General features: G+C 46.1%; 1 protein-coding gene across 1 annotated transcript in view; it reads right to left on the bottom strand.

Annotated features, from left to right (window-relative positions):
• Positions 1–12,249, bottom strand: part of LOC143426291 (uncharacterized) — a 292,096-nt gene that overhangs the window by 37,541 nt on the left and 242,306 nt on the right. The window contains exons 19-20 of the mRNA XM_076899644.1: positions 11,600–11,654; positions 666–686 (exon numbers count right to left, since the gene is read on the bottom strand). Of these exons, the coding sequence (XP_076755759.1) occupies positions 666–686; positions 11,600–11,654 (76 nt within the window). The remainder of the gene's footprint in view (positions 1–665; positions 687–11,599; positions 11,655–12,249) is intronic.

Raw genomic sequence — 12,249 nt, 5'->3', positions numbered from 1 at the left:
TCCCGAACCACAGTCGAGTCAATCGAACGAACCATTAGAAAAATACAAACGTTCGTAAAGCTTCGATCGTGATAGTCGTTCATTCGTGAAATCAGAGAAGAAAGTCTCGCCGTCGCTTCTGACTCGACTCCGTGGCATGTGGGGATCGTTCTCTCAGAGAAACGACGCTCGCTGATCGTAGCCAGCGAAGTCGATGGGAGGAAAAAGCGATCGAAAAAAAATAAGAAAAAAAAAATAATAATAGTATAGTAGCGTAAGAGCAATCATGAATCGTCGAGATATAGACCGTCCTCTTTGTTAAGAGAGGGACGAGTCTCGCTCTTTTTAAATACTCTCGTGGCTGTCTTTTCTTTCTTTCTTTTGCTTTCTTTTGTTTTTTTTTTATGTTGGCTTGGTCGTGGTGTGTTGGCGGCTGTTGGGAAGAAACAAACGAAAATGTGAAACTTGGTTTTTTTTTTGTTGCTTTGGCTTTCACTGTCTCGCGATACTCCGAGCGACCCTGTCGCTCGTCGCGTTTTGCGTTGATCGTCTCTTTTCGCCCGCGTCGTCTCATTGTCGCCACCTTTTCCCCGGGCATCGCCTTCAGGAGAACCCGTGGCAATTCTCACGGATCTCGAAGTAGAGATTCAGCAGTGCCGATTCCGGCACGTCGTGGAAGCACCTACCCTCTGGCCACTGTACGCATACTGAAACACAAAGCACACACAGACGTGTTCACGTTAGCTCGTTTGAGGCAACAGAGGTTTTCTATCTATTTTTCAAACGTTCGAGGATAAATCGTCGGGGAGAGTGGAATTATTTCGCAAATAAAAAAAAAAAAAAAAATTAAAAACGAACATAGATAATATCTATAACATATCATGCTGGTTCCCAGCACCAGATGATTCACTCCCCCTGGATTCTGGAGCGCGTGGTCTGAAATAATTGCGCAAGTGGTGCAATTCCACTTGGCTAACGAAAAATTAGCCGCGCTGTATGAATCATTCGTAAGTGACACCACTTGACAAAGTGACGCTATCAAGCGAATAGTATAAGTTTAAAATTATAGATCTTCCTACTCGCTCTGCGACTCGACCCATTTTCCAGCATGGTCAACGGATGAAGAACAATTCACGAAGGGGAAGGTAATTCTTTCGCTGATCGATCGGCCTTTATTTCAACGGGACTGGCAAGGGATACCAGTAAGCGGCGGCCATGTGCGTTTTCTCACGAAAGTAGATCTTCCGTCGAGAATACTTCACGAGAGGAAGACCGCCACGTGCGATAAATTATCCGCATGTCGATATCAGTGCCAGCGTTCGGATAGATCGCGGCTGCTGCTGCTCGAGACATTCGTCTTACCACCAAACGATTTTTTTTGCCCCACCCTAACCGCGAGGATTTCTTTTCTTTCCGTTTCTACGAAGGGACACGCTATCGTTCTCCGCCCAAGGGCGCGAAGATGCTTCTCCCTCTTCCACTCGAGCGCTTCCGGTGACTTTTCTCCGGGTGGTTATAAATTAGCGCTGGTGGAAACGGAATTTGTTACGCGCAGTGATTTATCTAACGCGCAGCGAAAGTTAGCTTAGAAAAATGAAATTTATTTCGTCTCTTTCGTCTAGGACGTTTCAGTTAATCGAACGAAATAATTACGAACCCCCGATCGAGCACACATCGCGCTGGAACTCTAATCGAATTAATTCGCGTCTGTTTTCTCACGCGAAACGAAAGGTTTCTCGAGTTTGTCCAGCGATGGTTCGCAAAACGGGAGTAGATATCGCATAGAGGATCTCCGCGTCGTTTTTCGTGGATACAGGCGTGGATTTATCGCAACGCGGAAACAGAGGGCTACGATGAATCACACGAAACTCCATATTTTAGCTGACAATTTCGATTAGAATTTGTAATTCGTATGGGTTTCGATTCCACGTCACTCTGCGATAATGGAATATCAAATAAAAATGAACGGTTCCGCGTTGCCTTCGTTACTTTTCGCCGGGTCGTAATGATTCGCAGAAATAGATTGAAATTAATGCGATGACGCGAATTCGCATGGTCAATGGCTGCTCGAGCTCCTGTTTCGTGTCTGACATTGAAAGAATATTCTACTTAAGATTGCTACGTCTTTCGATCGAACGTTCTCCAGGGCGTTGCATTCTTTCTTCTTCAACGAACGCGATAGCATTGAAACAAATATAGAACAGCTACGTAAAAATAAGTGAAATTTTTTTTGAAAACACGACAGTATATTTAATTGAAATAAATTTCGAACATTGTAGCGAAGTTAACAAAATCCAGACGATCTGATATATGAATCATTGCAACATCTCGTACATTTAGAGCGATGACTCAGTACCGTAGATCAAGCGGTGCTGTAAAAATGATTACTGGTTTCTACGCAATAATCCTCTGATACTTTTAATACGTCCTGACGAGCAATCTTGCAGATTCGAAAAAGAGAAGCAAAACCGCCTGAAGTGCAGGAGATGATAATATCAAATTAGCAATGTAAAACTGTACCAGTGAGATCTCGATTATATAGCATTTTACTCTCCACGTAAATTACCTTCCTGCAAAACTTATCTACACAGTAATTTACGACTAAAATTAGCAAAGGGTCACGGTTTAGCTATTCACAGCGTTGTGTGTCTTAACAGACACTGATCCCTCTCTTATTTTTTATTCATTTACTTGTCACTGCACTACGTAGCTGACATCACGATTTCAAAAATAAAAAAAAATTTCTATCACAAACGAACAACAATCTGATTACGAAGGGTTGAAAATTCAGAGCCCCTTAACTCGCAATCAATCAATCTTTCCTAAATTTCATTGAAATCGTCCCGCGGGAATCGAAAGAAGAGCCAGAGAGCTCGGAATTGGGTACAGCGAGCTCGTGATCGGTGCAGGGTGATTTACGTGGAAGTAATGGGTCGCGATTCGAGCTGAGGATGGTCATCATTGGCGAGGAAATTTCGTTGGAAGGATGGATCGCGGGTTCGCGTGTCCGCTCGCTGTATCTCCGGCGAAACGAAGCGGAAGGTGGCGAATTATTCGTCCAACCTTAACCTGTGGCTTGGGCTAAGAGGTGGGTATCGGCCGTGGATGGCCCGCGAGCGGCTTCGTTACCGTATCACGCTATCTCCCACCAGCCGCCTGCATATCTCGGTCTAATTTAAATCTCAATTCTTCTGCCTGATAAACAACCGTTATGCCGTGTTTCCCGTGGACGTGTTGTTCCGCGGGTCGCGTGCGACCCATCGTGAATGTCGAGGGTTACCATTTCCGGGGGACGTCCGTCGAATGAGTCAAGCTTTACAGATTTCTCAGAAAAAACCGCGTCTTCCTTCGAGCAGACGCGAACGTTCTTACGCGTTGTTCAATATATGGAATAGTTGAGAGGAATATCGTTTATTAAAACTGACACGATTCTCTTTCATCCGATTTAATCGACCGTGAATTTTATATACGCATAGAGTATCGAACTTGGAATATTGTTTCCGAGCTTGCACGCTCTTACAGAAGCGGTAAAGCAAAGTATTCGCAGTTAAACTCGCGTTCTCGAGGCGGTATTGGGCTCCTGGCGTAGTTTGCTTTTCGGTTTTTGCTTTCGAACTCGTTCCGCCGGGGCTAAGAAAATATACCCGGTCTGAAACGAGCTGGCTCCGCTTCGATCCGACGAAGAACGTCCTCGAGCGAACGTTCCGCTTCGAAACTACTTTGCCGCCTGGCTCCATTCAAAAGAATTTTCAGCCAGAATTATTTTCGGCCTTGTATAATCGCCGGAATGCACGCTCTTCGGGTTTCTCAAACCGTTCCGCGTACAATAAACCTCTTCGATAATTACACGGGCTACGAGGGGGCCTGCGGTATACACAATACTTTTATAGATTTCCGATTCCAATTATACGCGTATTATTAATCAACGTATGCGCCAGTTAAAATTATACCTCGTTCAGGATTTTTCAACAACGTTATCCAATTATCGAACGAGATTAGAATAACGTGACTCGATCAGGAAGCTTAAAAACCGAAGGCAAGAAGCACAAACTTATCCCCTAAATGCGTTTATTTAACATCGATCCACTTCAAAGTTGACGTCCATGAATTTCCTACACCAACAGCGCGTATCTCGATTTCCATTTCCAACCCAGACACCAAAATCGGATCTGAAACACCCGGCGAGAAAATCAAATTCACCGCAACGGGAAGTTGCGACGGTCGCGCGGCGTATCTTCTGTCGCGGTTCTGATTCCACCCCAGACACCCTCTCGCGGCTTCATTCGAGGACAGCCATCCGTTTCGAGCGCGATGTCCGTCGACGGACGCAGCCTCGTTCCTCTCGCGAAACGGCCGCTCCTTTGAAATTACACGGCGAACAACGCCGCGCGGACATTACGGGGACGACAAGCGTCGCGCGGCGGAGAAAGTATCGTTACGTGGTTCGTTTTCACGAGGCTGCGCGCACCCTCTGTTCCGTCCCGGCCGTAAATTTCACCTGCCCGCAACGATACGTTACGCCCGTCGACGGTGCACACGGGAAAAACGCCGCGCAGAGGATAAAACGTGGGCAGCGCGGTTTTTTATTGTCGACGAAGGAACCCCGCGGTGACTCCTCGTGAATTTCTCGCGACGATAAAGTATCGCGCCGCGCCACGGTGGATAATAGTATCCCTTGGCGTGGACAAACTGAGATTCGCCAGTGGACATTAATTATGGAATGTACAATTCTTTGTAAAAGATACCGTGTACTTTTTGAAATTTTTCAGGTGCGTCCAACAGCGTCGATGGACGCCTGCGGATAAAGCTTTCCATCGACGCGTTGTCGAAACCCGCGTTGAATATAGTATAAATTAAATTTGTCAACTCCCTGGAGCCGTTACTCTCATCCCTTCAACACAGTTTCCCCAGACAGTATAAAGGAACGAACTATCCGTACGCATAACTTTCCACAACTTTTTCTCTCGAACGTATCGCCAGAGTATGCAGAATTTTTTCAGTCGACCCGTACACATACGCGTTTCACGTTTACATAATACGCGTCGAAGCATTTCGGTGGCACGTCGCGACCACCAGACGCGGAACGAGAATATTTCGAATCGCATACGAGTCACTCTGCTCGAGCAAAAGGATTCCAAGAATTCCCAACGCCAGTCAACGCGGAGAACAATGCGACGCGGAGGAGGGTGCAGCGACACGGGAGGAGCCTGAAAGGAGTCCGTTCGTGGGGACCGATGCGACGGAAAAATCTTCTGCGCGAACGGGACGAGCCTGGGGAATATGCATTCCAGGAGTCGATTTCTCGCGACCCTTCCCTCCGCGGTGATTCGCGAATGGCTGTCGAAGCCGCCGTCAGATCTTTCGGCCTCCATTTACGAAATTGTCTTTACTCCGCGTCTATTTCTATCTTCTCGAGCCGTTGAACGTGGGTTCCAGACGAACAGGGGAAAGCGCGACGAAGCTGTTCTTCGCGAATTTTTATTTTATCGATATTTGTTTTAATTTTGTTATACGCACTGCGCTTACTCCTTCAACAATCTTCAAGCTTTCGAGGACGCGATCAAGTCAGAAACGATACAAACAGATTATAGTAGAAGTAACGTTAGACAGTGATTAATCACACTGTAATGATTGATGAAGTACATAAATAGCGTTAAGAAATATAAAAAGATTGTCCACTTATTTGGTGTGCAAATACAACGATTAATCAGTCTTTAGTTGGACATTGTGGAAGCAGACTGAAAAAACAATGGCTATCGATGAAGAAGCGAGTCAGTGACAGTTCATTGTGGCATTGAAACGTGCTTTGCAACAAAGTACAGTAGAACCTTTGTCATTCTAAATAATAAGTGGACAAAGGTGTTGGGATAAACGAATTTTTCGCATAATAGAAGGATTGTGCTTTCAAATATTCAAGTTTTACGTATCGTAATTTCATACGTTAAACATAGAGTCGCGAAAAGAATCGATACCATTGAATGAACGAAAAATACTCTTTGGTTAACGCGTATGGAAATTCCACTACACTCATAAATTCCCTTTTTCATTCACCAAAAATCACCGAAGATCTCTTCGAGACTCGCGTCACAAATAAACGAGCGAAGGAGCACAATGCGTAATACAATTTACTGAATGGTTGCAAAAGCAGAAAAGTCGATTGTTAGAAGGCACAAAAGCGAAACTGGATTTCTGGACCACCGTCCCCGCGACGGAGCGATCGTCGATCTCTATCGAGGAGTCGTTCCAACAGAGTAGGGCCAGTTTATCTCGCGCGATATCTTTCCCTACGGACGAAAACAACGCAATCAGAACTTTCGCGGAGCAGAAAATCGTTCCCCAAACAGATCCGTCATTTCAGACTCAATTTCCAGTTGGTACCGCTCGGAATTGTCCGTTTAAATGTCCGTCCTCGGCGAACGGAAACTTCCTTGGCGAACAGAGTGACCCACCCGGGTCGCCGCTCGCGAATAGTTTCCGGGGGTGGAACGTCTTCCTCTCGAGGTGTTCCGTTCGTTTCGTCGAATTGAGATTTAAGAAACGCCCTCGACGCGAAACGCTACGTTCGTCGGTTAGAAACGGTTTGCGAGCGTTGGTGGCGCGCGAGGAAACTGGGTGAATCACCGACACCCCTGGGGAACTGTTCCATAAAATGACGGCGGGCGTGACGGTCCTCTCGCGCTGGTAACCCATCGCCGGAGGAAAATTAAAAGTTATCGGGGATTGAAGCCTCGGAAAAAGTCGTTACTTCGGTCTGGCACCGCTACGAGGTGCTAACGGAATGAGATTCTCCGCGGGGGTGGAGAGCAAGTGCGAGTTATTCGCATGTTAGCCCTTCCATACATAATTTTTCTGGCAACGATGGAATATTTTGAAATTGCCAATTTATCAGCTCAACAGAGAGAGGGAAGCAGAAGGGAAATTTCACTTATAATTGATGCTTCCTGATATTCAGGCGAACCAAAGTTTTACAGTACACTTTATACTATTTTCTTCTTTGCAAAAAGAGAAAAAAAGATACGAAGAGACTTGAAGTATACAAAAACACCTTAACAGGGTGAAAAACCGTGAGATAAAACATTCCACCGAAAAAGAGCGGAAGGATGCATAAAACATTTTCCCCGGTATCTCGCGGCTAGCAAAACGGAGCGCTCGCCTTAATGAAAAAGATAAGGAACAGCGATTCGCGAACTTCTAGAGTCGCGTCTGAGATATGCAAAATTAGCGGGGCTTTAAAAGGGAAAGGAAAAAAGCGTGAGAGGCGCTTAAAAATACCAATCAGATTAAAGGGACGATATTAAATCGCTGCTGGACCCCGTCGACATTTCGCACGGCACGAAACATAAATCTCCCGGCGATTGCGCGCGGCAGGGGGGTGGCGGAAAGAGAATTTAATTAATTCGGGCGTCATCTAATTTCTCCGCAATAACAGATAACGGGCACGGCCGCAATCTCATCGGCATTATCCCGCAACGGCAATTTCCATATCAACGGATTACGTTTTATATTCAGGAGTCGGCGATGGCGCTTGGGGGTGGAAGGGGTGTGCGTGCGTGTAACCTGGAAACGCGAAAATTCACCGGGCGAGATCCATCAGCGAGAAATTTCCATAAACGTTGCTCCTTCAGGGCCACTTTGTATAATACGCGTTACGTCGACGAATCATCGTCTATTTTACGCGCGGCCCGTGAGAGAGCTTTCGCGTTTCGAAACGAAATTTTCGCCGGCGCGTCGCGGCGTACAGCCAGTGCCTCGAACAGGAACAAGCGTCGTGTCCCCCCCTTCGTAGATTACGCGACGAAACGACGCGCGTTGCGAGAGCAGGCGGGAAAAAAGCAGCTAGCTGAGCGGAACATGAAATTTCCCAAGACTCGCTCGAGCGGAAAAGAGGCACTCCCGCTGGACGACGAAACACGCTCGAATATTCGCTTCGCCGCCTCTCTCTCTCACCCTCTCGTCGCTTTGAACGCGTTCTCCAGCGAAGGGACAAAAGGAAAGGTGACGGGGGCGGAGCGAGTACCTACAGCCAGAGACAATTACGCGATTCGACAGGGATTAGTCGTCAAACGCACGGAATTATGCACCTTGCCATCGCTTTTATCGTACCCCTCTCGCTTTGCTCGCGATATTAAAATCGCAGACGCTACGGGAGTAAAATCGTCGAGCATTTTTTGCTGTTATACTTAGAAGAGAACCGCCATTGAATAATCGAGACTGTACCTACAAACAACGGTGGGCACGGGAAAAAATTTCACGTAAATTCGTTTCGCATTAAATGCGAAGCGTTTTGCATAAGAGAAACCAATCCGCGAGTGCCGTGTGCGGTTGAAACAATACGCGGTGCTGTGCTTATAAACAATAGCCACGCATGGCGCGGCAGCATTTCTGTTCATAATATCCGCGGTCGTATAGCAAAACGTGACACGTGCGGTTCCCCAAATTTCGCGGTACAGCAATTTCGAAGTTAGTTCGCCTGTGAAAGGAAAAAAGGGGGAAAACAGCCAAAAATATGACGCACCGCGAACTGTCACATCCCCGTTTTTCTGAACCACGCAACCACGCGAACGTTTGCGTTTTGCCGGCTAACCGGATTTCTGGAGGGACGCTCAACATTTTAATTCCGAAAAAAAACTGGACAGGTATCATCGCCGGCGATATAACGGTTTAAAATTCGCTCGAGCCAATTAGAGTGTTTGAACGCGAACGTGCCGCGTTCTACTCTTCTCAAAATTATCGACCGATCGCTACATAAAAAACGAAGACAAGCGAGTGTACTGGGTTGGTACGCGAAACTTCCCCACGATTTGCAAAGCGGTCACCCCGTTTCTGGTCGCGTCGCACGCAACAAAGCGTAGCCACCCCAAACACGCCATCCACCGCGGATCCGCGATTCCTCTCTATCGGTTACCAACGGATCGTTAATCGACCACGCGTCCAGATTGTCCAATGTAATCTTCGACTTTTCCAAACCGCGCGATCGGATCGAACCGCGAACCTGCAGGGACGGTGTTTAAGAGGCGTCCTCGTCGCGGACGCATACCTGGGACGCGTGAAACCACCCGCGTCGAGATTAAGCTCGACGCGTGGCTTCAGGTCGCGGCTAATCGCGCGATCTGGATACTAGGGTAAATTTCGCTGCGGGATGCGGTCGAGCAAGGAATTGGTTCGATCGGATAGCGGGCGACAGGGTGCGCGCGGTCGGGGTTGGAGTCGGACGTCTGCTCGATATAATGGATATTATTCGATTGTTTGACCACGTGTTCTGTCTGTAGTCGCGGATTAATTAATGGGGAGCAGGAAGCTCGTGCTTCTGGTAATGGCGGATGTCGATTGATGGTTGCTTTGGCATATTGCTGATTCTCGTTGATTTTTTGCCTCTTCGGGGTTTCTCTTCGCGTGTATAGGCAGAAGGGTGAGAAAAATGTATTCTTGTCTTTCGTTGGAAATATACGAGGTCCTATGTTTGTATAATTTATACTCAAGAATTTATGAGCGGTAAATATAAAATGCGATGTACGACATCATTTATCTTGTTTTTCGAACAACCCTTAACTTATTTCTTTTCTTCTATTCAGTCGAGACATCTCGCATCTCATCTTCGTCCTACGTTTGAAAATTTCATCGCGACGTCGATTCCAAGTAACGCGTCTCGACGCGACTGTCGCAACCGCAAGATCTTTCCAACAAAAGACGTCGCCGGTGACGTTTCGAAACGAATCACGCGGGCGTCGCGCGTGAACCAACGAGTCGTAGAACCCGTCCCGCCGATCGATTCGTCCATTACGACTTTAACGGAGTTCGACTATAATTAGAGGCGCTCGATCCGGGTTATCCGAACCGGTTTCTCGCGTTGGGAAACACTTGGCAGAGGAGGACGGTTATTGTTGCTCGAGTGTCGATTATTTATAACCGCGCCGTGAATTATAGACGGCACGAGCGTCGTGATGGATCGATGGCGCTAATCAATTGTGCAACGCGACATTTGTCTATTTTTACGCTGATTTATCGCCGTGCATTTTCGCTCGATCGTATCGTGCACGATCGACTCTCAGTTTTATTCCCCCCCTATCGTCGGTATCGAAGTATAGCAAATGAACATTTCCTCCGGCATCATTTCACCGCAGAATCAAATTTATTTCTCCCACTGATTTATAGCCGAATATTTTTATTAAATTCCACACGTTCGTCACGTGTGCCTGGTATATCCTGTTTCATTCATTCCCCCTTTATCCCCACGGAATATTAATATACCGTAGTAACGCGATTTGAATAGATTTTTATTTTGCACTTCGTCATCGTGCCCCTTTCTAATGGTATCATTAAACGAAACACGTTCATTGTCTGCCAGCGAGCATCTTTCGTCAATCACATTCGCCCATTAAAGCGACTAAATTCCCCTCTAAAACCGAAGTTCAACTACGCATCGGTCTTAATTAACTTTAATGGATTCCCAAGTTGAACGAAGAAGCTCGAGGACGTGTCATAATCTGCATCGCATTCAGAACTTCGCGTATATTTCTCGAACGATATTCCATTAATTACTCGCTACTTAAAGCATCTCTATTCCACAATACATATAATTACTCTGACGAGTAACACGGGAATCTGTCGAAGATTAATTCAATCTCGTACACTCTCCGATCGATTAGAATTCTTTCCTTCGAATGTAATCAATTATCCCATTAATCGGGATGACTTACAAATGGAGACAAGTAAAGAAAATCCTTCGTAATCGAGAGATCCTTCTTCCGCGGAATTAGCATCGAAATTTGTGTTGTTCGACGTGAAACTAAATCGAACGAAGGAATCCGTTCCATAAGAGGAAACTTGCCTCCATTAATTTCGACCAAATATGACCAGCTGCCTCGCATCAGTCCTCGCTCGCAACTGGTCCCGCTGGTAATCCGGATGAAATCGCGATTAGATTTAGATTAAAGCCAATCGTTCGAACGATTAGAGGCCTGTCGAGCGGATTAAAGGTACCACTGAGCAGACTTCCTTGAACGGATCGCATTCTACGAACTCTCTGCCTCGTTCTCGAGCAAAAGATCGTTTAATTTTCCTTCGAGGAAGCGATTTTCACAACGTGAAATACGATGGACAAAAAGTCAAAGTCTCTCGAATATCCTGCGATCTTTCCAGGCATATTTCTCACAGTCGAATCGAATATGTTTTGGTATCGGAGTTTCATTCGATTAAAAAAGCGAGCAGACGTTTATCGACGACCGTTCGATCGAACACGGAAGATATTTTCCTAGCTTCGATGGAATTTCGACGAGTGGAACGAACTGAAAAGCAGTCGAGCGGCTTGGCGCGGTTTGACATGAAAATTTCACGCGTCTCGCGGAGCTCGATCCTCGAGTTAATTAATTCGGTTAGAATAAACGTTCAATTCAGTGAAACGCTTGGCGAGTATTTACTTTGGACGGCGGGAGCAGTGGTAAAGAGCGGTTGTACAACGAAAATGCCATAATATTGTCTAACGTTAATTATATACCACTAACGAAGCAAAATATCGCAGTTAATTACGCCGTTCTGTGAAAAGTGAAACGTGTCCGCCAAGTTTTTTACGCGATCACGCGGGACTATTGTTCGCGGGTATGAAAAATGAAGTTGGACCTACCGTTGGGTACCGTCGGTGGTTTTTTCGTCTGCACCCTCGCTGTCGCGTTGTTCACCTGTGGAACGAATAGCACGATGATATTAAAAACTTCTTACACACCTTACTGTATTAATATTACATCTATTAATCGATCTGGAGGTTCGCGTTTGGCCATTCTCGGTTGAATAAAAATTTAACCAAAAGAGAAAAGATCAATTCACAAAGCAACGGCAAAAATTAAAAAAAAATTAGAAATTAATAAAAAAAAAATGCAGAAAATATTCGCGAGATTTCTAATTTGGATAGAAAATTTCTTTCTTCATTTGATAAAAAAAAGAAGGGTAAAATGGGTGGCGTTCCATATGGTTCAAGGGCGAAGCGAAGGTAATTTCACGGGCCACGCACGAACCTCGCGATCGAGGACGCGTCGATTGATGCGCAATTTCTCTGCGTATTGGCCTCTCAATTTTCATTTCGTTGAAATTCGTTGCGGGGAAGCGTCCAGGCCTGGATAAATCGGGACTGCGCATCAATCAACGGGCAAATGTGAAAACGACTGCAGCTGCGCGTCGCTGTCCGGCCTTCTTCACTCGAAATTTCGGACGGATGCACCTCGTGGACAAAATAGAATATCCGAATCAAATAGTTAATTCACGTTTGAATATTTCACG

Source organism: Xylocopa sonorina, chromosome 8 (genome assembly GCF_050948175.1).
Source record: "Xylocopa sonorina isolate GNS202 chromosome 8, iyXylSono1_principal, whole genome shotgun sequence".
Lineage (NCBI taxonomy): Eukaryota > Metazoa > Arthropoda > Insecta > Hymenoptera > Apidae > Xylocopa > Xylocopa sonorina.
Note: the sequence above shows the minus strand (reverse complement) of the source record. Positions and strands in the feature narration are given on the sequence as shown.